The sequence below is a fragment of the Moschus berezovskii genome, chromosome 27 (assembly GCF_049115385.1).
Source record: "Moschus berezovskii isolate FMDL1 chromosome 27, NW_MosBer_1.0, whole genome shotgun sequence".
NCBI lineage: Eukaryota > Metazoa > Chordata > Mammalia > Artiodactyla > Moschidae > Moschus > Moschus berezovskii.
The window spans coordinates 36,776,533-36,801,568 of NC_142486.1; the positions used below are offsets into that span (position 1 = coordinate 36,776,533).

Consider the following 25,036-nt stretch of genomic DNA (forward strand, 5'->3'; position numbering starts at 1 on the left):
AGTGTTCTTGCCTGGAGAATCCCAGGGACGGGGGAGCCTGGTGGGCTGCCGTCTATGGGGTCACACAGAGTCGGACATGACTGAAGTGACCTAGCAGTAGCAGCAGCAGCAGTGTGTCTGTAAGGCGATATATGGAGCTTCCCGGTTGGTGCTAATGGTAAAGAACTCACTTGCCAATGCAGGAGACATAAGAGACATGGGTTTCATCTCTAGGTTGGGAAGATCCCCTGGAAAAGAGAACGGCAGCCCACTCCAGGTTTCTTGCCTGGAGAATCCCATTGACAGAGGAGTCTGGAGGGCTACAGTCCATAGGGTCATAGAGGCAGACATGACTGAAGTGACTTAGCACAGCACGAGGCAGTAAAGCATCAGGGCTTGGAATACAGCTTCAGAAATAAGACTCTCTGGATTTACATCCTAGCCTGTGATGTGGCTTGAGTGATCTTGGGCAAAACTTTTAACCTCTCTGAGCTTCCTTGGTTTCACTTCGTATAATGGGGATAATGATGGCTCCTGGTACATTAGCTGTTGTCAGTATCTGGCGGTACTTAAGGATGCCTGATCCAGATAAGTAATGAAACAGGAAGTGTTCCAAGCTCCCAGCATTCACCACGGCACCAGAGCATCACCAGTCACACAGCACAGCTTCACTCGGACCCAATCTGAAAGACGCCTTAACTTTGAAAACCTCTCCAACTTCTCCCATGCAATTTAGTGTCAGATGGGAAACTGTTTAGCCGCACCAGGCCAGGCGGTAAGTGAGGAGAGAAAGCCCTGTCGGTGTTTACAGCCTTTGACAAATGGGCTCTCGTCTTCTCCTGACAGTTTCTACCCCTGACTGATCCATCAGCTTCTGTTCTCATCACCTGGACCTCGGTCCTCATAATAGTATTGAAATTCAGATGGATTTTACACCACAAATAAAAATGAACTTAAACGCCTCCGTTTCCCACCAGCAACGCGGGTCGCGTAAAGTCAAACGCAGAAGGTTTTGCAAGGCCAGGCAGCCACCCGGAGGAATGGGTTACCTGGCATTGCTTTGGCTAAACTTGCATTAGCTCTGTGGCCCTGGCCTGTGGGAGAATACCTTTTGAGCTCTGCTTCCCACTTAGAGGAAAAAAAAAAAAAAATGCTACCAGCCTTTCAGATCTGCCTGTTACATCCTCTGGGTGATTTTTAGGAAACATCCAGGAAACCATCCAAGTACAGGGCCCAGACTCAGGGGCGCTGCTCATGGCTGGGCTTGAAAGCGAAAGGGAAGCGGAAAATGAAATCACACTCCGGTACACATCATGAATCCCTCCATAAACAAGTGGGCAGGCTTCTCCAAGAGACAATTAGCTCACCGTCTGCTGATAGAGGCGGCTAGGATACAGAGAAACTGAGAAATGGAGAGCAAAAACAAAAACAAGATTCTCTCCTACTGTCAACAGCCTCAGATAGAGCCCAGACTGTGCAGACCAGGAAGAGTGGTTTTATGGCTCTTCATTAAGATGAGGGCTCTCTCCACCTCTTGAAACTCACCGTTTATCTCCCATCATTCTATCTGGTCTAGGATTCAATGGGAAAATGACTCATCTCAAGGTAAATGGCCCTAACGAGTGGCAGAGGGTGGGAGGAGGCATGAAACTGGAGGAGCTCGACGGGGAGGGAGCCTGTCGTGTGCGTGCGTGCTCAGTCGCTCAGTTATGTCTGACTCTCTGTGACCCCACGGACTGCAGCCCGCCAGGCTCCCCTGTCCGTGGGATTCTCCAGGCAAGAATACTGGAGCGGGTTGCTGTGCCCTCCTCCAGGGATATTCCCGACCCAGGGATCGGCCCCAGGCTCCTGTATTACCAGGTAGATTCATTACCACTGAGCCACCTGGAAAGCCCCCAGGACCCTACTAGACCCTACTGAAAGCTTGAGACCTTCTGTTTTCTAAAATTCTTCTGTCGAGAAGATCCTCAACAATATGTCAGACGAAAGCAAGATGGAAGCACACAAATACATCCCTGAATACAGAATAAGGGGGGCAGAGGTCACCAAGGAGGAAGGGAGGTGAAGGAAAAGGGATAAAAGGAAGCAGTTCCTGGGACACCATCTAGTCCAATGGGTATCACGCTAAGCTTTCTTAACTGAAGGCAATCGAGCTTTAAGGAAAACACTGCTAGGTCTCCTCCAGAGCTCTCAGCATTTCGTAAAAATCCACCCGGGGCCAAGGGGCTGCCTCTTCAGAAGCCGGCTGACTTATTATTTTGGCACCTCTGTCATCTCCTGTCACTTCAATTCCACTTTATCAAATTACTGATTTTGCCAGAAGCATTCGGAATAGATAGACGGGGCTGTGCATGCACACACACACACACATACACACACACACGCACACTCATGCAGGAGAGAGTGTCATCACTTCCATGGTGCAATTTCATAATTACACGTCGGGGTGACAGAACTACCCAAACGGCATCCTAGACGCCAGGGAGGCTGTCTGCCTCTGTGATCTCACGCCCCGTCTCTGGTCGGAGGGATGGGACTGGAGCCTCTCTCCTGAGGGTGGGGTCACTGCCCCTCCTCCGGGGGGACTAGATTCCATTATGACTTTCCCACTGAGAGACAGGACCATGCGTGGCAGAATTACATCCTGCATCTCACCCCACTTCCAACCATATTAGGACATCCAGAGAAAGGACAGACCAGATGTGAGACTCACAAACATTAAAAAAAATAAAAATAAAAAATCAGAACAGAACTCAGAGGAAGAAAAAAGAAAAGTCCGTCTCTTGAACAAAGAGAGTAAAACGCCATGAGAGCGTAGGACAGCAGAAAGTGGGAGCAGGCGTGGCAGTGGGTGTGTTGCTAGGAGTCACTGCCAGCTGAACGCAATCAAAGGTTTAGTGAATTCACGTGTCATCACGAAACACAGCAGGGCCTCATGGTCCCTCCCTCCCATATCCTCCACCTACAGTTGGTCTGCAGAACAACTTTAGTCAAAGAACAAGTTTAATCAGAGAAGTGAGAAAAGGCAGAAGCCAAGGAAAGCAGTCCAAAGAATACGAGTTTAGTCACTAAGCGGAGTCAGGGACCTTCAGTTCCTTCTCACGGGCAGAAAATAACACTAAGTCTTAACCTGTGAGCTGCTCTGCAGATACTGAAACCCCCACATGGTGGAAAAACGTAACTGCATGATGACCAGAGCGTAGCCACGATAGAAGTTGCCATAATTTTGAGAACTGGCCTCTAGGAAGTGGGAACAAACCGATGCTGGAACTGAACACGAAGTGTACTTGAAACAATCACGATGACACAACCACCGCCAGACCCATTCAAGAGGACTGTCAGAGCTGGCTGTGCTGTTTCTGACTTTATCTCCCCCTCTCTGCATATGCACCCCAAAGCTCCCCTTTAAAAGGTCCTGCCCACTGATTGTCCCGGAGGAGCTGGCCTTTGGGCATGCGTCCACCCTCACCCCGCACCGCTCCAGCTGCCGCCCTCCGAAATAAAGCAAGCCTTTCTTTCCCCCCACCTTGCCTCTTTATTGGCTTTAGAACGGCAAGCAGCCGGACCCCTTTCTTTCAGCGGCAGTCAGTCACGTGTGGTCAGGGTTGGAAGACAACGGGCGAGCCCTCCAGACACGAGGCTTCGTCTGAATCGCCCGACTCAACCCAACTGTCCGTGACAAAGCACGGAAACCTCAGTGTGTGTATATGATCTGTTACTCTTCTGTGAAAACAGCTGACGTTGTACAGGATGATCGCCTGTCCCTTCCTCCCACCAGTCATCACTGGAGAGCACCCATAGATATGGGACGCGCTACCGCCATCAAACATGAGCCAAAGGGCGTTTGGCTGGTAGAGTGGAGCGTGCAACCAGCTTACGCTGCCCAGAGATCATCCTCCTTGTTCACTTATCTTGCTGGTGACTGAAGTGATGTTGTTTCGACAGCATCAGTCCTTCTGGAATCTGGAATCCAACATGACTGGTAAAGAAAGTAAAACAAACCAAAAAACTAGACAGAAACATGTTTATGAATTCCACTAGCATCCAAGGGAAGGACTTCCCTGGTGGTCCAGTGGTTTAAGAATCCACCCGCCAATGCAAGGGACACAGGTTCAATCCCTGGTCTGGGAAGACTCCACATGCTTCCGGGCAACTAAGCCTGTGCCCCACAGCTGCAGAGTCTGCACTCTAGAGCCCCTGCTCCATGGCCAGAGAAGCCACTGCAGTGAGAAGCCCGCGCGCCACACAAGACGGTAGCCCCCACTGGCCACAACCAGAGAAAGCCCAGGCACAGCCATGAAGACCCAGCCCAGTCAAAAGAAACAACTAAATAAATAAACCCCAAGGAAGCGATCCTGAACTTCAGAAGCAAGGCAGGGAACATGCTCTCATAGTGAGCAGAGTCCCTGTGAACAGATTAAAAAAAAAAAAAAAAAAAGACAGGGAACACCTCTTCCACCTAAATTCCATTTGCCCAACTCAAAACATGCATGCCAGCAGACACACAGGTTTGTCAACATGTAGCAAACGCCAATATGAACTGTAACACCTTTGCCTGCAAACTAGACAAGACACACCTGGAACTCAGCTCAGATCATCAGGCTCAAATTTAAGCTACGGTATCACTCCTTTCAAAGTACGGAGATGAACCCTCCTTAAGATAACGCATGGCGTCTGTCTTCTATTTAAAAGCAAATTTTGTTTTGAGAAGTCCTCACTACCCTATTAATCAGCGGATGACTGAGCTAGCACAAAATCAGGGCTGAAAACCTCTGCTTGAAATAATAACTGCCTTCAACAATAATGGTACAGTCGCAGAGAGAAACATCTTTCAAAATTGTAGAATGGTGTCAAAAGTAGCCAGGCGATATGGACCCTCAATCCAGTTATTTGACCTTTTTGTTTGTTTTAATCCAAGGCATTAAAGGTAAAATTTGATCTGCTTGGACACGCACCTCCACGGAAACTTCTGTGAACTCTTGTCAATAAAGGGAGACCACAAATATTAAAGGAAAGAACAACTGTCCAGTGGTTGCCTGTCCTGAGCGGGCCCACACAGTGTGACAAGAAGATAAACAGGGGGGAAACTCTAAGATACAAAGCAAATGACCCCCCTTTCCTGTACACCCCACAAAACATCACGAGAATAATTTATACCATAGAAAGTCACTGCTCACAGGACTATGTCACGACAGGAATCAGTACAGGCTCTTTTTCAAGCCAAAATGTATAGATCAGATGTGTGTATATATATATATATATATATATATATATATATATTTACCTATAAATCAGTTATATTTATTTTCAGGGGCACATCTTAAAAAGCCCAAGAGTATACATTCTTCTGTTATATATGCAATGTTCTATATTTTTATATCATATATGGCATAGTACACATAATAATCAACCAAAATAGTCAACTAAAATGTGAAATTAGTTAAGGATAAACGAGCTATTTTCCTGAAAAGAAGCAGATGACTAAAACAAAAATCAACACAATTTTTTTAACATGTAATTACATTACGCAATCTTCAGTGAAGTTGTCAGATCTAACTCAGATTGCAAAGGAAAAAAAAAAAAAAACAAACGAACAACAGACATTTTAAAACGCAATTGGCTTTAAGTGTCTAAAACCAGCGCTTGAATCACCTTTGCAAGCTGTCTTCCAGCAAGGCATACCTTCAACACTTGGGTTTAAATCACAGAGACCTTGTTTTGTTTGAAACCAAAAGGATGAAAATATAGACTTACCTTTCTGTCCTCTATTTCCACACAAGTATTGCAGTCTGCTTTGATATCCTGAGAGGAGGAGAAGAGAGAGAGGACAGGAGTCAGACTTATGGTCAGAAAACGTTCAGCAGTGTCGTTGAAATGCCCTTTAAAATAATAAAAAGCTCATGCACCTGACGGGTTGTTTCTCGAGCCATTGCCCTTTATAGCGCTTTTTAGAAGTATATGCCCTGCTGTTTGCATTAGAGACATATGGATGCCATAGCTAAGCTTTATTGCATGCAGATGTGGGGTGAAGGCAAAGCTATGGATCAGAAGTCACAGCAAAGAGAAACGGATGGCTCATAAAATGATGCGCCCACCTCAGACACCTTTCCTTATATTAGCAGAGATTGCCCTTACTGGGAATTAATGTCTCTTGTCCATTCCATATTTGGGACAGTCAAATCTAGCTTTCTTCAACTCAAAGTCATCACTGGCTATTTTTAACCCTCCATCCATCCATCCATCCATCCATCTGTCCAGTCATCCATCCATCCAACTGGTCTATCATCTGTCATCCATCCATCCATCCATTACCCATCCATCATCCATCCATCAAGCATCCATCCACAATCCATCATCCATCCATCCATCTAAATCATCCTTCTATTCATCCATATTTGTCACATACCTACTTCTTATGCATTTTTCTTGTCACTTTGGAATGTAAAGATGAAGAGAAAAAACATGGTTTCAAGGAACTCCCAAGTTACACAAAACGGCACATGCACACACAAGCAATTGTGATATTCCTTTACTCATTCAAAAGATATACATTCAGCACCTATTTCTTGCCAAGTCTTGCTCTAGGCATGGAAGACCTAACATATAAAACACAGGAAGGTCCTGCTGTAGTGATGCTCACATTTTGCTGGAAAAGACAGAAAACAGAAAAGAAACATCAATAACGTTTGATGTTTAGAAGAGGAAAGTTTCCATGAAGAGAAATAAAGCAGGGAGAAGGGGATGGAGTTTGATCCCTCAGTCGGGAAGATCACTGCAAGAGGAAGTGGCAGCCCACTCCAGTACTCGTGCCTGGAAAATCCCATGGACAGAGGCGCCTGGTGGGCTGCAGTTCATGGGGTCACAAAGAGTTGGACACGGCTGGGGAACTGAGCATGCAGGGAGTGGGAAATGCTGAGGAAGACTTTACTTTTTGAAGGGAACTGGCAACCGAGTAAAGGCTTGCGGGCAGCTGGGGGATGAGCTGTGCTTGTGGCCATCTGGGAACGAGCATCTCAGAAGAGGAGAGAACACGGGGGCGAAGGGGCGGATAAGGTCAAGCGGACGGAGGTCTCCGTGGCTGGAGGGAAGCATGTTAGGGAAACAGTGGGAGGTGACATCAGTGAGGAGCCACCCAGAGTTGCTTTTGTTCTTATTGTGGGGGCTTCCCAATGGCGCTAGGGGTAAGCAGCAAACCTGCCAATGCAGCAGATATAGGAGATGCTGGTTTGATCCCTGGGTCGGGAAGATCCCTTGGAGGAGAGCATGGCAACCCACTCCAGTACTCTTGCCTGGAGAATCCCATGGACAGAGAAGCCTAGTGGGCTGCAGTCCATGGGGAGGCAAAGAGCTGGACACGACTGAGCGGCTGACACACTTGTGTCTTACTTATTTCGCTCAGCAGCATGCCTTCACCAACGCAGCAGTATGTCTCAGGACTTCTTTCCTCTTTGAGGCTGGATTATACTCCCCTGTACAGAGAGACCACATTCTGTCTGTCCACTCACCCCCTGGGTAGACACTGGGTCATCTCCACATGCTGGTTTTCATGAACAGTGCTGCTATGAACATGGGTGCACACACATCTGCTCAAGTCCCTGCTTTCAGTCCTTTTCTGTATACATCCGAACGCTGAACTGCTGAATTACACGCCAATTTCAGGCTTAAGTCTTTGAGAAGCCACCATACGGTTCTCCACGGTGGCTGCAACATTTCACTCTCCCGCAGGCAGTGAGCAAGTTCCCAGTCTCTCCACATCCTTGCCCACGGCTCATCATTGCCACTCAGAGGTTCTGAAGAGAGGACAGGTATGAGCTGCTTCTTAATTCATTTATTTCTTTTGTTGACTATGCTGGGTCTTCGTCGCTGCAGGCAGGCTTTTCTCTGGTTGTGGCCTGAAGGGGCTGCCCCCCTCGTTGCTGTCTGTGGCCTTCTCCCCGCGGTGGCTTCCCTTGTTGCAGAGCCAAGGCTCCAGATGCACAGGCTTCAGCAGTCATGGCTCACGGGCTTAGCTGCTCAGAATTATGTAGGATCTTCCCAGACCAGGGATTGAACCAGCGTCTCCTGCGGTGCAAGGCAGACTCCCAACCACTGCACCAGCAGAGAAGCCTTTAGCTGACTTCTGTTTAAATAGAAGAGACAGTTGGGGGCCAAAAGTGCAAGTGGGGAGACAAGTGTGAGGTCTACTATGGGAATTCAGGTGGAAGATGGTGGTGATGGCAAGGGGAGTGGTGGGCAGGGGAGGCAGGGAGTCACGGTCAGAGTGTGGACAGATCAACAGGCGTCCTCAAAGACTGGATGTGGGAGGCGAGGGAAAGATGGGGATCAAGGATTATTCCAAGGTCTCCGGTCGGAGGATGCTAGTAACAGAGGTGCGGGATACAGGTGGGGCAGGACTCTGAAGGCATCTGCAAACAGCCGCACCTCTGCTGAATGTAAGTGAAGTCTACAGCCCTGTTGATTCTCTCCCTCTTGGGTTGGGATGTTCTGCTGCTGTGTCACCAGGACACTGGATCCAAGCGCAAGGCTATCACCATAGTGATGGATCCAGCACAGCTAACGCAGGCCAACATCAATCAAGAGCGGAACCAGAGGAGACAACGTCGCAGGGAGAAGATTTTGTTTCCTTTGGAACAGACTGTTTTGCTACCAGCAAAGTGGGATTGAACCTGTGAGCCCTGAAGGTGTGTCCCTTTGGTGCCAGGAACTGTGTGGGGTGTTTTTCACACCTGCCTCTAAATTTCCCCAAACGAAACAAGGTTAGGATGACTGTGTTTTTTTCTTTTTTTTAACTATAGCTGATATAATATTATATCAGCTTCAGATGTCAGAGAAGGCAATGGCACCCCACTCCAGTACTCTTGCCTGGAAAACCCTGTGGACGGAGGAGCCTGGTGGGCTGCAGTCCATGGGGTCGCGAAGAGTCGGACACAACTGAGCTACTTCACTTTCCCTTTTCACTTTCATGCATTGGAGAAGGAAATGGCAACCCACTCCAGTGTTCTTGCCTGGAGAATCCCAGGGACAGGGGAGCCTGGTGGGCTGCCGTCTATGGGGTCACACAGAGTCGGACATGACTGAAGTGACTTAGCAGCAGCAGCAGCAGCAGCTCCAGATGCACACCATGGTGATTCAGTGATTCTTTTTTTAAAGATCATACTCCATTAAAAACTATAGTAAGATAACGGCTGTAATTCCCTGGGCTATACAATATATCCTTGGTGCTTATGTACTGTATACATGTACTTCTTAATCCCGTGTGTCTAATCTGTCCCTCTGCTTCCCTTCTTCCCTTTGGTAATCATTGGTTTGTTTTCTATGTCTGTGAGTCTGCTTCTGTTTTGCAAACACATTTATTTGTATTGTTTTTCTTCTTCTTCTTGTTCAGTCACTCAGTCATGTCCGACTCTTTGGGAACCTAAGGACTGCAGCACGCCAGGCTTCCGTTTCCTTCACCATCTCCTGGAGTTTTCTCAAACTCATGTCCATTGAGTCAGTGATGCCATCCAGCCATCTCATCCTCTGTCGTTCCTTTCTCCTCCCGCCTTCAATCTTTCCCTGCTTCAGGGTCTTTTTCAGTGAATCAGTTATTAGCATCAGGTGGCCAAAATACTGGAGCTTCAGCATCAGTCCTTCCAAAGAATATTCAGGACTGATTTTCTTTAGGATAGACTAGTTGGATCTCCTTGCAGTCCAAGGGACTCTTAACGGTCTTCTCCAACACCACAGTTCAAAAGCATCAATTCTTCGGTGATCAGCTTTCTTTATAGTCCAACTCTCACATCCATACATGACTACTGGAAAAGCCATAACTTTGACTAGACAGACCTTTTTTGGCAAAATAATGTCTGTGCTTTTTAATATGCTGTATAGGTTGGTCATAACTTTTCTTCCAAGGAGCAAGTCTCTTTTAATTTCATGGCTGCAGTCACCATCTGCAGTGATTTTGGAGCCCCAAAAAATAAAATCTCTCACTGTTTCCATTGCTTCCCAGCTATTTGCCATGAAGTGATGGGACCAGATGCCATGATCTTAGTTTTTTGAATGTTGAGCTGTAAGCTAACTTTTTTACTCTCCTCTTTCACTTTCATCAAGAGGCTCTTAAGTTCTTCACTTTCTGCCATAAGGGTGGTGTCATCTGCATATCTGAGGTTATTGATATTTCTCCTGGCAATCTTGATTCCAGCTTGTGCTTCCTCCAGTCCAGCATTTCACATGAAATGTGAAATGTACCCTTCATATGAGTTAAATAAGCAGGGTGACAATATACAGCCTTGACGTACTCCTTTCCCAATTTGGAACCAGTCTCCATGTCCAGTTCTAACTGTTGCTTCTTGACCTGCATACACATTTCTTAGGAGGCAGGTCAGGTGGTCTGCTATTCCCGTCTCTTGAATAATTTTCCGGTGATGCTGGAAAATTCTGGTGACCCATACAGTCAAAGAATTTGGCATAGTCAATAAAGCAGAAGGAGATGTTTTTCTGGCACTCTCTCAGTTTTTCGATGATACAGTGGATGTTGGCAATTTGACCTCTGGTGCCTCTGCCTTTTCTAAATCCAGCTTGAACATCTGGAAGTTCATGGTTCACATACTGTTGATGCCTGGATTGGAGAATTTTGAGAATAACTTTGCTAGCATGTGAGATGAGTGCAATTGTGTGGTAGTCTGAGCATTCTTTGGCATTGCCTTTCTTTGGGATTGGAATGAAGACTGACCTTTTCCAGTCTTGTCGCCACTAGTGAGTTTTCCAAATTTGTTGGCATATTGAGTGCAGCACTTTCACAGCATCATCTTTCAGGATTTGAAATAGATCAGCTGGAATTCCATCACCTCCACTAGCTTTGTCCATAGTGATGCTTCCTAAGGCCCACTTGACTTTTCATTCCAGGATATCTGGCTCTAGGTGAGTGATCACACCATCATGGTTATCTGGTTCATGAAGATCGTTTTTGTATAGTTCTTCTGTGTATTCTTACTACCTCTTCTTAATATCTTCAGCTTCTGTTATGTCCATGCCATTTCTGTCCTTTATTGCTGCAAATGACATTATCTTTTTCTTTTTATGGCTGAGTAGTATTCCATTGTATTATGTACATTGTATTATATAATATACATCGTATATCATATACATTGCATATCATATTGTATACAGTGTATTATACACACACTCACACACAGACAGACACACACACACAGACACACACACACACATATATACTTACACAGAGATCCTGAATCAGAATCCACATTTTAAAAAGTGTTGTCGACAGAATGGTCGTATCTCCCAAATGTATTGTTTGAAGCCCTTGAACCCCAAGTTGGCTGTCTTTAGAGATGGGCCTCTAAAAACAAAATTAAGGTTCAATGAAGTTGTAAGGATGGGACCCTGATTTAATAGGATCAGTGCCCTTATAAGAAGAGACACTCAAGCTTCAATACTTTGGCCACCGGATGTGAAGAGCTGACTCACTGGAAAAGACCCTGATGCTGGGAAAGACTGAAGGCAGGAGGAGAAGGGGGTGGCAGAGGATGAGTTGGTTGGATGGCATCACCAACTCAATGGACAAGAGTTTGAGAAAACTCCGGGAGACAGTGAAGGACAGGGAAGCCTGGCGTGCTGCAGTCTATGGAGTTTCAAAGAGTCAGACACGACTGATCAACTGAATAAGAAGAGGCACCAGAGGGAAGACATCAGAGAAGTTCTCTGATCTCTCTGCTCACGAACCAAGAAGAGTCCACACACGGACACAGCGAGAAGATGCTATCTGCTTGTCAGGAAGAGAGTGCCCACCAGAACTTGACTATACTGACACCCTGATCTGAGACTTTCAGCCTCCAGACCTTCAGCAAAATAAATTTCAGTTGTGTAACCACCAGTCAGATTAAGACAGTGAGATGCCCCGGACGATCTGAGAAGCACAGTCAGAGGACATGGAGTCATACTTTTCCCACTCAGACTCCTAATTTAATAGCTGAGGTCTCTGACTGACCCTGCAGGCAGAGGAGTACCCCTGCTTCCCACTGAGAATTCTCTTTGAAGTCATCCTCTAAGGCAGTGGTCCCCAAACAGTTTTGCACCAGGAACAGGTTTCATGGAAGACAATGTTTCCAAGGATGGGGGGTGAGGGAGAATGGTTTCAGGATGATTCAAGGGTATTGCATTTATTTCTATTATTATGGCATCAGCTCCAACTCAGATCACCAGGCATTAGATACTGGAGGTTAGGACCCTACTCTAAGGAACATGAAGAGAAAGTAGAGATTATTTTGGTATGGGAGAGATGAAAGTGTAGATTATTTAAACCTCGGAGATATCATCTAGAAAACAGACAGGCAAAAGCAGTTCACTGCCTGTTTGATGCCATTCTGACCAGGGGAAGCACACATTTTCTTTTCTTCCTCAAATTAAAATATGATGAGTTTGCAAGGATGAATCCATATCTGATTTTGATTTACCCACATAGAAATGGCAGGTGTTAATCAACTAAGGAACAAAATCAATAAACCCAAGGCAGGTTTGTTTTTTTTTTTTTTAATATGCCACCAAGGACCCACGCCAGGGACAGAAAAAAAGCCATCTGGCAAGATCCAAGCTCTTGCCATTTCCCAAAGATTATTCAATTTATTCTTGTCAGGATTAATTTACTTAAGCCCACGCTGGAATTTTTATTTAGATGATACTGTTGGTTTGTCATCTGCTGCAGAACAACGCAGGAGGTGCCCCAAGGGACACACACTTGCTTCTGAACAATGTTGGACTCAAATTGGAAAAATGTCACTTTGGCGGGAACAAATTATGGTTCGGATCGCTCCATGGAGAGTGGGTGTCTGCAGACCACGGGCTTCGACCTGACCTTTTCCAAGCCAAAGGAGTCGAGGAAGTACTTTGATGGCTTCGCTTGGGGGAACAGATCAAGTGCTCAAGCGTTAAGTATGGATCTGTAGCCCTAGACTCATCACCAACAATCAATTTCCCTAGAGGAGTCAGCCATGCTTCTCGCGGTACCTGGGAAACCCTAAACAGTGATGAACAGCCAGAGTAGATGGAAACCCACACGTGCTGCGGAATTATGAAGCTCAGATCCATATCACTGGGCTCCCCCAGCAGCGCCTCAGTTTCTCTGCCTGTAAAATAGAGGCAATAATAATAATAACAGCTGCCTCCCTTGTTGTGAGGCATATCGGCCATGGCCTCAGCTTACGGCAAACCATCAAGGCCCATTAGCTATTGTCGGTGGCCTCCTCCAAACGTCTTTGGGAGACCCGGTTCTGAGTGGAGTCCCAGAGAACTTCAAAAACAGTTCTATTTTTAAAGTTTTCTCTCCAGAGGCTTCTGAGTTCCTCTGGCTTTCAGACATCAAAGCGTGCGCGTGTCTGTTCTTTTCAGAAGCTGTTTCGTCTCCCGAGAGATATTTCTTTTCTTCTGCATTTTTTGTGTCAGTTCTTTCTGATGATTTTTGTAGGTCAGGGTTATTTCTGTCCACCGTGCAGGAGCACCATCGTCCTGCATCGCGGATCAGCATCATGCAGGGATCCGAAGAGCCTGGAAGGCAAAGGTGTCGGCAAGCAGGTGGAGAGATACCCCAGCCAGTGAGATTCTGGAGGCCTCGGGAGACTTAGAAGCTAAGAGCCTGTAGGGGGCTCCCCAGGTGGTGTTAGTGGTAAAGAACTGCCTGCCAATGCAGGAGACATGAAATGGGGGTTTGATCCCTAGGTCAGGAACATGGGGCATGGCAACCCACTCCAGTATCCTTGCCTTACGGGCAGAGGAGTCTAAACAACAATAATCCTGGGATCACTTTCACTCTCAAGAGCTGTTACGCCCAGGGTCCCCTGTGTTTTCAGAGTCCAGCTCCTGGAACTGTCCTAAAAATGGATGATTTCAGTTATTAATACTGGAAGGGCAATGGAAACAAAAGAGCAGGGCCCTTATTTCTTACATAAGAGCTGTTGTCGTCGAGTCGATAGGCCGTGACTGACTCTCTTTGCGACCCCATAGACTGCAGCCCCGCCAGGCTCCTCTGTCCGTGGGACTCTCCAGGCGAGAACACTGGAGCGGGTTGCCATTTGCTCCTCCAGGGGATCCTGACCCAGGGATCAAGTCCACATCTCTTACATTTCCTGAATTGGCAGGCGGTTTTTTTACCAATGAGCCCCCAGGGAAGCCCATGAAAGGGTTAAGTAAGGCTAATATATCGTAGACACAGCATTGTTCTCCTGGACTTGGATACAAAGTCCCAGAGTTTTTAAGGGAAATACCTGCAGCTCAAGTCATCTCTTGGGAGCCGGGGGAAACACAGCCAAAGACTCAGCTGACAAGTCCAAACAGGGCTTATGATCAACTGCTCTCACAAAGGGAAGAAATCCAAGTGTTTTGTTCCTTCTTTTCAAACAGAAAATAAATGCTATGGCAAGACAGTTTAGAACACTGAGAAGCAACGCATGACATCATCATATTCCAAAAAAGAATTCTGTATTTAAAATTCTGAATCAACGTTACGGGAGGAGGAGGGGGAATAATTTTCCTTCTACCTTCCTAGGATCTTGGCTGAAACTCCTGGTAACAAAGACAGATGTTGAGAGGAAAAGAAACACACTAAGTCCCCTACAGACGAGCGAACCTTCAAACAGGCATACTCATGACCAGTCACCTAAGGAGTATACCGTCACGCATGTGCGTCCACAGGCATGTGTGTGTATTTGTGTACTTTGGTGCCTTGCACTGTACAGAGCACAGCAGTATATGATCTTTATTTCCAGCCCAGGATGTCCAGAAGCAGTTGTAAAAGCAGCAGAGATGGAGCTGGTACTGCGAGCAAGCACCAAGAAGCAGAGGCCCAGAAAAACAGCTGATGGAGACAAGAAGGAGAAACTGAAGACCCGGAAGAGGGTCAGGATGCAGGGAACGGAATGGGGCTTTTTCTTTATTCAAGCGGGCACTGGTAGGGTCTGTGGCTCAGGACCTGAAGGCAGAAGGGTGCACGAAGGCTGCCCCGGCCATCCAGAATGCAACCCAGAGCTACCGTGTCATCTACGGGGAGAAAAAGAGCCCCACTGCCCAGACGCCACCGAATTGATTTCTTCAAGGGGGCAGATGGAGTTGAGCCCAGCGAGGAGCCAGAAGCCGCGCCGCCGCCGACTGGCGTGAGTGAGACCGCAGCTCGCCCTCCAGGCTGTGCCGCTGACTGACCCTCCTTCAGCTCTGCCGTCTCCCAGCCCCTCTCCCCGCTCCTTCTGGGTGTCCACACCGGGCCCTGTATGCCAGCTGTTGTACTGGACTACGGTGCTTCTCAAGATCTTACTGTTTTCTTGATTTTTGTGTTGTTTTTTTTTAACGTAGTATTTGTGTGACAACTATACACTACTCTAAACTTTCATGGTTCTACAAAGCTGGCTCTGTCAGTTGAGTACCCAGGCTAACTCAGTCGGACTTACAGACAAATTGGACTTATGAATGCACTCTGGGAGTGGAACTTGTTCACACGGAGATTTACTAGAAGGCTTTTTTCATGTTTGCCTCCTGTACATGCGGGAGAAACCCAGGAAAAGTAACTGCCAGATATGGCCCATCCACCCCCTGAAGGACCATCTTCAGCCAAAGATAAAAGGCCTTAGGGTTAGGACGCTGGTTATCAGGGAAGCCACAGCAAACAAGGCTGTGGCTGTGATGGAGACCTAAGCTCTTGCCTTCTCCCGACAAGGGTTTCTAGAGACTTAGAGTCCTCCTTCTCTATGGAGATGGAGATATCTTTACAAATGGAGATTGGTTTTTTCCCCTCGAAATATAAATCTCCCTCTCAAAAAGCCAGCTTCTACACTGTTTTCAGAGTATCTGTATCTGCAGCCTCTCAAAAATAACCATCCCCCAATAATCCTCCAACACGTTGGCCACCTGATGCGAAGAGCTGACTCATTGGAAAAGACCCTGATGCTGGGAAAGACTGAAGGCAGGGGGAGAAGGGGACACCAGAGGATGAGATGGTTGGATGGCATCACCAACTCAGTGGACACGAATCTGAGCAAACTCTGGGAGACAGTGAAGGACAGGGAAGCCTGGTATGCTGCAGTCCATCGAGTCACAAATAGTCGTACATGATTTAGCAACTGAGCAACAACAACAATCATCCTTCTGGCAAGGAAGCAAATTTGGGCATGGTATATTCTCTTCCCTTTTAATCATAAATGGTTTTCTTCCAAATAGCATTTTTTTTCCTAAGAGCTTTGACACTTGCTGTTCTGAACATTACAATTATTTCTAGTTTAAAAGAAGCCAACCAGTTATGAGTTTAGCATCTAGCATTTAGAACATTATTGGTGGTTTATTGCAACCTGAGTCTTGAATTGTTTTGACCTCCACAAAGACTCAGACTTTGAAAATAACTATAAATGATAAGGACCACTGGCTCAATGTTGCCATTTTGCAGAAGAGAAAAAAACAGTGTCAAAGAGAGAGAGGGTGGGGAATTGGCTTTGATGATGTGAGATAAGAGGGGTTGAAATCCATCTGGTCTACCAGCTATGTATTTTAGACTTTCTTCAATAACATATACTGTCCTGGAATCCAAATATTTAAATCAATGTTCTAAATTTAATTGCCTTATTTAAAGAAGATTCTGCCCTACTTAAAAAAAAGAAGAAAAAAAGTGGAGTGTCTTGCAACCAGAGTTGGTGCAAGTAAGATATCATGTATTTCTTTCAGTCGAACTCCTCAGTCTGCGTTCACTCAACTCCAAGGACTAAGACTCAGGCAAGGCCACTGGAATACATGAAGATCAGTACACAACATTCACAAGGTCAGTAGGCAACATTCACAGTGACATATTGTACCCACTTCTTAACATCTCCATTCACAAATTTACTCAGCCCCTGCAACATCTGACATGGCCAGCAGATGGCAGCAAATAACCATGCAAAATATCAAAAGTGCCAAGCACTATACCAGAACATCAAATTCACTGGGTCTGTAAACTTCTTGAAATATCACAATCTTTCTGCTCCCTCAAAACTTAAGCCTCAAATGACTACATGCTTTAATTAATAAGCCTTAATTACTTGCCAGGAATGTGATCATTTGAGGAGGCATTTTATTAGTATGTGTTTAAGGTTCTGTGTTTCAAGGTGCAGGATATTCTGAAAGCACTAAGACTTCTGTTTAAGCTTGAAGAAGGCTGAGAATTTAAAAGCTATTTCTCCTGAAATAATACAAATTGCAGAAGTGCATGTAAACTAAGATCTCAACATAAATCCATAGAACCAACACAGTAGTCTACTTTAGTAGGCTAGGTCAGAAATCAATAGTGCTAAATTTATAAAGAGTTGGAGGAATTTTAAGGGGGGTGTTTTCTTTTAGGGGAGCAGCAGCAAAGACCACAGAAATATTTGCAAACCTAGCTCTTATGCAAATAAAGATAGGAGGGAATTCATCTTGGAACTCAACTTCTTTGAGAATTACACCTTCAGCCCCACAAATTACTTTGTTCTCTTCATTCTATGCTCTTTGCAGCTTGGTTATCAGGGGAGGAGAGCAAGTTGGCAGAAGCTTGGCAACACAGGGCTGCTGGCTCAGCACAATTAAATCTGATACCGTGGAAGGCAGCCCCCTCTCAGGTAGGAGCAATATGTCACAGAGGTGAGCTCAAACCCAGGGTCTGTTTGCAAATAACAGTTATGCATTGGCATCACAGCAGGAGTTTAATGAGAGCGCTTTTAATTAACTGTAAAAGTAATTACCCATATTAGATGTAAATCGCACTTGTTTTTACATGAGGTGAATAATTTCATTGCAGCTTTTAAGAATAATACTTCTGGAGGAGCTGTCAGCTGCAAACTCTTAACAAGTCTGCTTAAAAACAGGATAGAAAAGAAAAATACCATCCCCAGAAGCCCAGGATTTGTCACCTGGCTTCTGTCGGTTCTGTTGCTTCTCTTTGCTTTCATATCAAGATCCAGCATCAAAACACATCCTCTCTATAGCTGTACAGTCAGAGAAGCACCCCAGCAAAATTGTAAGGTTTTTTGGGGGGGGTTCATTTTTTACTTTTGGCCCACTGGATAATCACCAGCTTCCCTGGGCCTTCCCTAGTGGTTCAGTGATACAGAGTCCACCTGCAATGCAGGAGACCCGCGTTCGATCCCTGTATCAGGAAGATCCTCTGCAGAGGGAAATGGCAACCCACTCCAGTATGCTTGCATGGGAAATCTCACGGACAGAGGAGCCTGGCAGGCTGCAGTCCATGGGGTCGCGGGAGTCAGACATGACTGATCCCCTGCACTTCGGGGGCTGGGCTTCTGTGAATAATAAACGGATGCAGCCAAAAAAGGAACTAGAGGGAAGATGAAGAAAGGTAGCTGGCCGGTGAGGAGTGCCTTCCTGAACTAAAGTGGATGCTGTCCAAAGAACACAACAGATTACTGAGGAGGAAGACAGTGTTTACAGCAATCCCAGTGCTGTTCACGGATTGCCATTGGACTTGAAAGTTCCAGGGATGAACTTCTGATGAGAACAGATGTCTGCATCACCAGCACCAAAACGAGAAGTCAGCCTCCCTGGTATTTATAAATCACAAGAGAAAACGACAGAGGTCAGTGTTGAGTGGGACTGAAGGGGAAACCGGATTCCTTGGCTAGAGAACTGTGCTATGGACATCAACAACTCTGTGGGCTCTGGAAATTCCCCTGACTCAGAAAAGACAGGGTCCCCGGGTTTCCCAGCTGGCGCTAGTGTTAAAGAACCCACCTGCCTGTGCAGGAGACATGGGTTCGATCCCTGGGTCAGGAAGGTTCCCTGGAGAAGGGCATGGCAACCCACTCCAGTATTCTTCCTTGGAGAACCCCACAGACAGAGAAGCCTGGTGGGCTACAGTCCATGGGGTCGCAAAGAGTCAGACACGACTGAGGCAACTTAGCACGTATGCTCGCACGCAGCGAACTTCCTATCTGAACCGCAATGAAGCATAAACAGCTAGCATAGAGTTTGCAAATACAAAATTACTGGGTAATTATTTATGTTTTGATAGGCACCTTCATTAAGGGATTTGAGGATGCAATTATCAAATTGAAGTTTAGAGCACTCCAGCAACTTTACAGAAGACAAGGAAGTCAGGATGCAGACAGGCGAGTTTACACCCCTCCTGTCAGCCAGCAGCTTGGTAGCCGGTCGGACCCCTTTTAAAAACACACTCGGTCTTCTGCTTGAATAGTGTGTCTGCTGTGGAGATTATCATCCCGTCTACAGCCTCCTTTGGGTTGCTGCGGCTGAGTTGTTCTTGATGCTCGCTTTTATGCTTTGCCTTAAAACGGCGCTAGAGGGCGCAAGAGGAGGAAATACGCTGGTCTGATTAGATACCCAGAGAACTCATCTGGTTCAAGGTCAACTAGGAGAGCAGCCAGAGCTGGGACCTGAATGTCCCATGGGGAGTTTTTATTTCCTTCTATGGAGCCACCAGAGATGGCTGGATGGCATCACCGACTCGATGGACATGAGTTTGAGTGAACTCCGGGAGTTGGTGATGGACAGGGAGGCCTGGCGTGCTGTGATTCATGGGGTCGCGGAGAGTCGGACACGACTGAGGGACTGAACTGAACTGAACTGAATGCAGCCACCATGTTTTTCTCCTATTTTTGTTGTTTAGTCGTTAAATCGTGTCCGACTCTTTGCGACCCCATGGACTCCTCTGACCATGGAATTCTCCAGGCAAGAATACTGGAGTGGGTTGCCATTTCCTTCTGCAGGGGATCTTCCAGAATCTTCCAGGGATTGAACCTACGTCTCCTGTATTGGCAGGCAGCTTCTTTACCTCTGAGTCACTGGGGGGGAAGCCCCAGCATTAGCATTAAGTGAGATAAAAATACGCAAAGAGCCATCACGTAGTTAGGGGTGAAAAATGCTTGTTATTAGAGTTGCAATTTAAAATTTCATTATCTTTATCTATATTCATTGCCTATTATCCTGTACATTATATACCGAAGAGGAGCAGAATCAGCCACCCCAAAGGGTGCCACTTTAGCATACTGATTACTTGAATTAAAGTTCCTTAAGAAGCAGCCAGTGATCTTCCTTTGTCCCCGAAAGCAAAAAATATGTCTCCCATGTAAAAGGCACCATCCCTGGACCAGGAGGGTAGACAGCATCCTCGTTACACAGAATTCAGGGTCAAGAAAGCTTATGTATCAACAAACCTCCTCAGTAACTTACCACCCCAAGCCCAAGCTTCTTCAGCTTGTTCGTTCTTCACAAACATGGTGCTTTTTTGCCTAAAAGTTATGAAAGCTGCCTGCTTTGGTCAGGTTTTTGAAACTCATATATTTATGAGCACCCATGTTGGTCACTCAGTCGTGTCCGATTCTTCACGACCCCATGGACTGTAGCTCGCCAGGCTCCTCTGTCCATGGGGATGCTCCAGGCAAGAATACTGGAGTGGGTTGCCATGCCCTTCTCCAGGGGATCTTCCTGACCCAGGGATCAAACCTGAGTCTCCTGCATTACAGTCAGATTCTTTACCATCTGAGTCACCAGGAAAGCCCCTAGGAGCACCCATAGGTATGAAACTAAATTTGTTTTTCTCTAATTAATCTGTTTTTAGGGTCAATTAATTATTAGGATGGGCTTCCCCAAAGGCTCAGATGGTAGAGAGTCTGCCTGCAATGTGGGAGACCTGGGTTCGATCTCTGGGTCAGGAAGATCCCCTGCAGAAGATCTCCTGGAGAATTATTAGGATAGTCAAAGATCCGAGAAGGGAAGAAAGGAAAGGTCTTCTTCTCCTACAGTATGGGCATCAAGACGGGGCTTCTCACAGGCAAGACCCTGTTCCCTCTAAGGACACTGCATCTGAGAGCCCTGGGCCCCTCGACAAGTCTGGGCAGAAGGTAAGAATTCTGACCAGCTCCATCTCCTGGATCTCTGCCTACAGGGCCCGGTGGAAGCAAGAGTAGCACAAGTCCTGTCCTTTTTCTAAATTGAAATTAGCAGGAGAAAATGTCCAAGTGAGCTGCTTCCTAGGTTCCAGTGACGTTGGGCAAGAACAGTCGTGAATCCTCAAGTTTTGTGCCGTCACTTTCTTCCCAGAGACAGTCAGCGTTTTCCTTGGTCTCCGCCTTTGGTATCAATTGTCACACGGGGGAAAACCACACAGGAGAACACAAGCGTAGATTGCTGTATGCGCAGGTCCTCCCCAGGCCAGCATTTGTTTGGACAGACTTTGCTGCGAGACCTCAATCTAAAATCAGATGAGGGGACTTCCCTGGTGGTCCAGGGGTTAAGCGTCCACCTGTAAGTGCAGGGGGGTACGGTTTTGATCCCTGGTCTGGGAAGACCCCACATGTTGCAGAGCAACTAAGCCCATGAGCCACCAACTATTGAGCCCAAACTCCCTAGAGCCTGCTCTCTGCAACCAGGGAAGCCACTGCAGTGAGAAGCCCGCGGCCACAATGAAGAGCAGCCCCTGCTCATCGCAACTAGAGCAAGCCCGCGTGCATTCAGCCACCTGTTTCAACTTCCCTTTCCTTACGAGATTCTGCAAAAGATACACCAGCCAGATCTCCAGATCCAGGCTACACAAGTCATTCATGTAAAGGCTGAAACACAGGGAGTGGGCTGGGCAGACGCACCCAGGAGGGACAGGGGGCCTCCATGACTGGGCTTTTCCACCAGGCTCTGCTAGCTCCAGGCCCTTCTCTACAGTGTCCGTCATGGATGGATCATAGAGCCCCACCCAAAGAATGCACATTCTCTGACAGCAGCAGATCTTGTAAATGACAAAGCCCTTTCCCTTCCACTTTCAGAGGGTTCTGTGAATTTAAGAGAGGAAAAAGAAAGCTTAAGAGCTGTTCACAGCCTCCCTCACAGAAGAAATAGATGGCCAGAAATTCTCCCAGGCCCTCCAGCAAATGACCAGGAAATGGCGCAGATGGAGGCTGGCTCTGGGGCGCTGATAGGAACATTAGCACAGGCGTTCCCCTCTGAGGCGGACTGGTCTCAAGTTAAATTGTGCACTCAGAGAGAAGAACATGTGAACGCCTTTGTTGAACGCGTCATATGGTCCTTTCAAAGGCCCACTGCACTAAACCCCGAAGCTCTGGAACATAGAAATCTTTTAATTTCTGCCTTAGAGGAAATTTTCTCCCTGATATGAAAGGCAGAATTCAAAACAGTGTGGCTGAGTGGGCTAGTCTAACACTAAGCATTATAATGAAAGCAGCTACAGGATTCTTTGAAGAGAGCTCACAGGAATGCAAAAGAAAAACAGTTGAAATGAGCAATTCTTGATTTGCAACAAAAGCATAACTCTGAAAACAACTCAGAGTCCACTGATTTTTTTTTTTTTGGCTGCATCACCTGGCATGTGGAACTTCCTCAACCAGGGATCAAACCCACGCCCCCTGCATTGGAAGCACGGAGTCTTAACCACTGTACCATCAAGAAAGTCCTCAAATCCTCTCTTATTCATCTTCAGACATTTGCAGATATTGCAAAAAAAACAAAAAACAAACCAGGACACCGAAATTACAATTGCCCTCCACTTCAAAAGGGAGAATTTAAATAGTAATTATTCCAGATTTGTGATAATATAAAAATATACTCCAAAATGCCTAGAAGAAAACTTGCACTTTTTTTTCCCCTCTGTCCCTTGAAGATGCAAATCTTTTCAGGTCTTTTCAATGGAAACCCTCCAGGAAGTATCTCAAACTACAGCTGAATTCACCTGAGACTAAAGAGAGAGAAAAAGGAAAAGAGTTTTTGTTCTGCTTTGTTTTTAATACAAGTTGTTGTTACAAAGACTCTCTTTCCCAAATCTTGTCCACAGCTTCTATAAAATCACTTGTGAAGGACAGATAGAAATTATAAGTGTTTTCTCTACAAATATTAGTTAACTTATTGAACTGTTCATTTATTAGATAGTGAATTCTGCAAGATGATATCCATCTCCTGTCTAAACTTTTAGAACAAAAACTGTAAGATCTCTGTGTCTGTGTTTCTGTGTTTACATATGTCTATAAATGAATGATATAATATATCTGTTTCTACTTGTAGACAGAACTGCCAAAATTGATGTGTGAAGAGCTCTATATAACTGGTTTAAACACAAATAGGTTTTTATCAAAGTAAATATTCTAAACCTCAGCAAATAACAGAAACTAACCCAAATGTTTTTCAATTTTGCATGATGGAGAATAACTTTCAGTAAATAAAAGCTAGTTTAAGTCTGTTGGATTAATGAATGCAGACATGTCTTTAGTTTTATCAGCATTAAGTATAATACTTTTGTTATAACTGCTGCTGCCACTGTTGCTAAGTCACTTCAGTCGTGTCCGATTCTGTGTGACCCCATAGACGGAAGCCCACTAGATTTCCTTAAAAGTCTTATAAATCCATGGTATCTCTGTTACAAAATGTATCAGCAAGAAAAATAGCTTGAGATGATGCTGGCTTTGTCCAGTGTCTCATGAAACGTTTGTGGGCCATCCAAACCTGATTGTTGGGAGCAAATTGTTTAGATAGATGTAAGTAAGATAAGAGATTTTAGGTGGACTTCTCAGTGATAATTATGCTTTATGATATGTGTACGTTATAAATAGTTTTCCAAAATCTGTTGGTAATTGAAAACCTTAAAATTTTCCCAAGTTAAATTAAATGATAAGAATTCATTGAGTATCTAGATCATTTACAAATGATATGAAACACAGAAACATTAACTATTAAACATGGTTATCCACTTTGGGCCTCTTATTACTGAGTATATAAAGATACTTGGATCTGTCAGAGAACATGTCTGGGGCCACATCTTTTGAAAAGTGTACTATGAGGAAGCATATGTTTCTAAAAATTATGAAATATATTCATAAACCAGACAATTGAAAGGATGCTGGTACAACAAGTAGTTCACACCTCTTTTCTTTAGAAGTTGAGGTTTTTAAGGGTTAAAAATATTAATATATGTAATTAAAGTTACCATAAATTATAAGGGAAACATCTCCATATGTAAGGAAAGTAGAATGCATGTTTTTAGTAAGGGAGATTATGAAAAATAAAGATGCATTTTTTGTTGAGGGAATAGAAAGTAATTTTGCCCTAAAGTGAGGCTGGTTATTTCAGAATGGGAAAGAGGAAAATCTAAATGTAGAAAAGAAAGTTATAGAAGGTTTATGAAAAAAGGACTCTTTGGAAATGAATTTTCTGTGTCATCAAGCTGACTAAGATTGGGATAGCTCTAACTGAATTAAAGAAGAAGGAATGAATTCTAATATCAAAAATACACTGGTAAAAAATTATAATTTGGTTTTCTCTCTGTTGAAAGGAAATTTTCTCAAATTATTGGTCTGTTCTTGATAAGATATTATGAGAGGTTTTTTTGCTGTTTTGTTTTATTTTTAAAGCAATCTCCCTAGACAGCAATGACTCTGTGCCTTACCAAAATAATTTCCTATACTTCATGTTATCATTATGATCAGGCTTTTGAGTACTTAAATAAACTACAATGTTAAGAGCTGAATTTTGCTCAGAACTATGTAAGTTTTCATATCTTCCTTTGAAGTCTTCTTGCATTAAACTTGTTAAATGGATAATTATGTTTCATAATTATCTGATTCCTTCCAATCAAAATTTAAAAATCTTGATATTTTTGCAAGCTTCCCAACTCAGATTCTAATCCTTTGATATGGATGTAACTCTGGAATTTTCCTGGAACAACTTAAAAAAATTTGTTTCCTCTCCTTATAAACAGGGAATGTTAGACTAACTAGGCATATTAGATGGCAGAGCAGAAGGATGTGCACTCATCCTCTCCTGCAAGAACTCCAAAATTACAACTTGCTGCTGAACAACCGTAGACAGGAGAATGCTGGATCCCACTGAAAAAAGAGAACCACATCCACGGGCAAAGGAGAAGCCCCAGCAAGACGGTAGGAGGGGCGAAATCATGTTTAGAATCAAACCCCATACCTGCCAGAGACACTCTGAGGGCTCAAATACACCTTGTGTCCACCAGGACCCAGACACTTACACCGTAACTTACACAGGACAGGGAAACAGACTCTGGGAGGGCACAAAGAAAACCTTGTGC

General features: G+C 45.2%; 1 protein-coding gene across 1 annotated transcript in view; it reads right to left on the minus strand.

Moving 5' to 3' along the window:
- Positions 1-25,036, minus strand: part of LOC148773694 (uncharacterized) — a 1,710,192-nt gene that overhangs the window by 353,808 nt on the left and 1,331,348 nt on the right. Inside the window, exon 6 of the mRNA XM_088833129.1 lies at positions 5,734-5,781. Within this exon, the coding sequence (XP_088689255.1) occupies positions 5,734-5,781 (48 nt within the window). The remainder of the gene's footprint in view (positions 1-5,733; positions 5,782-25,036) is intronic.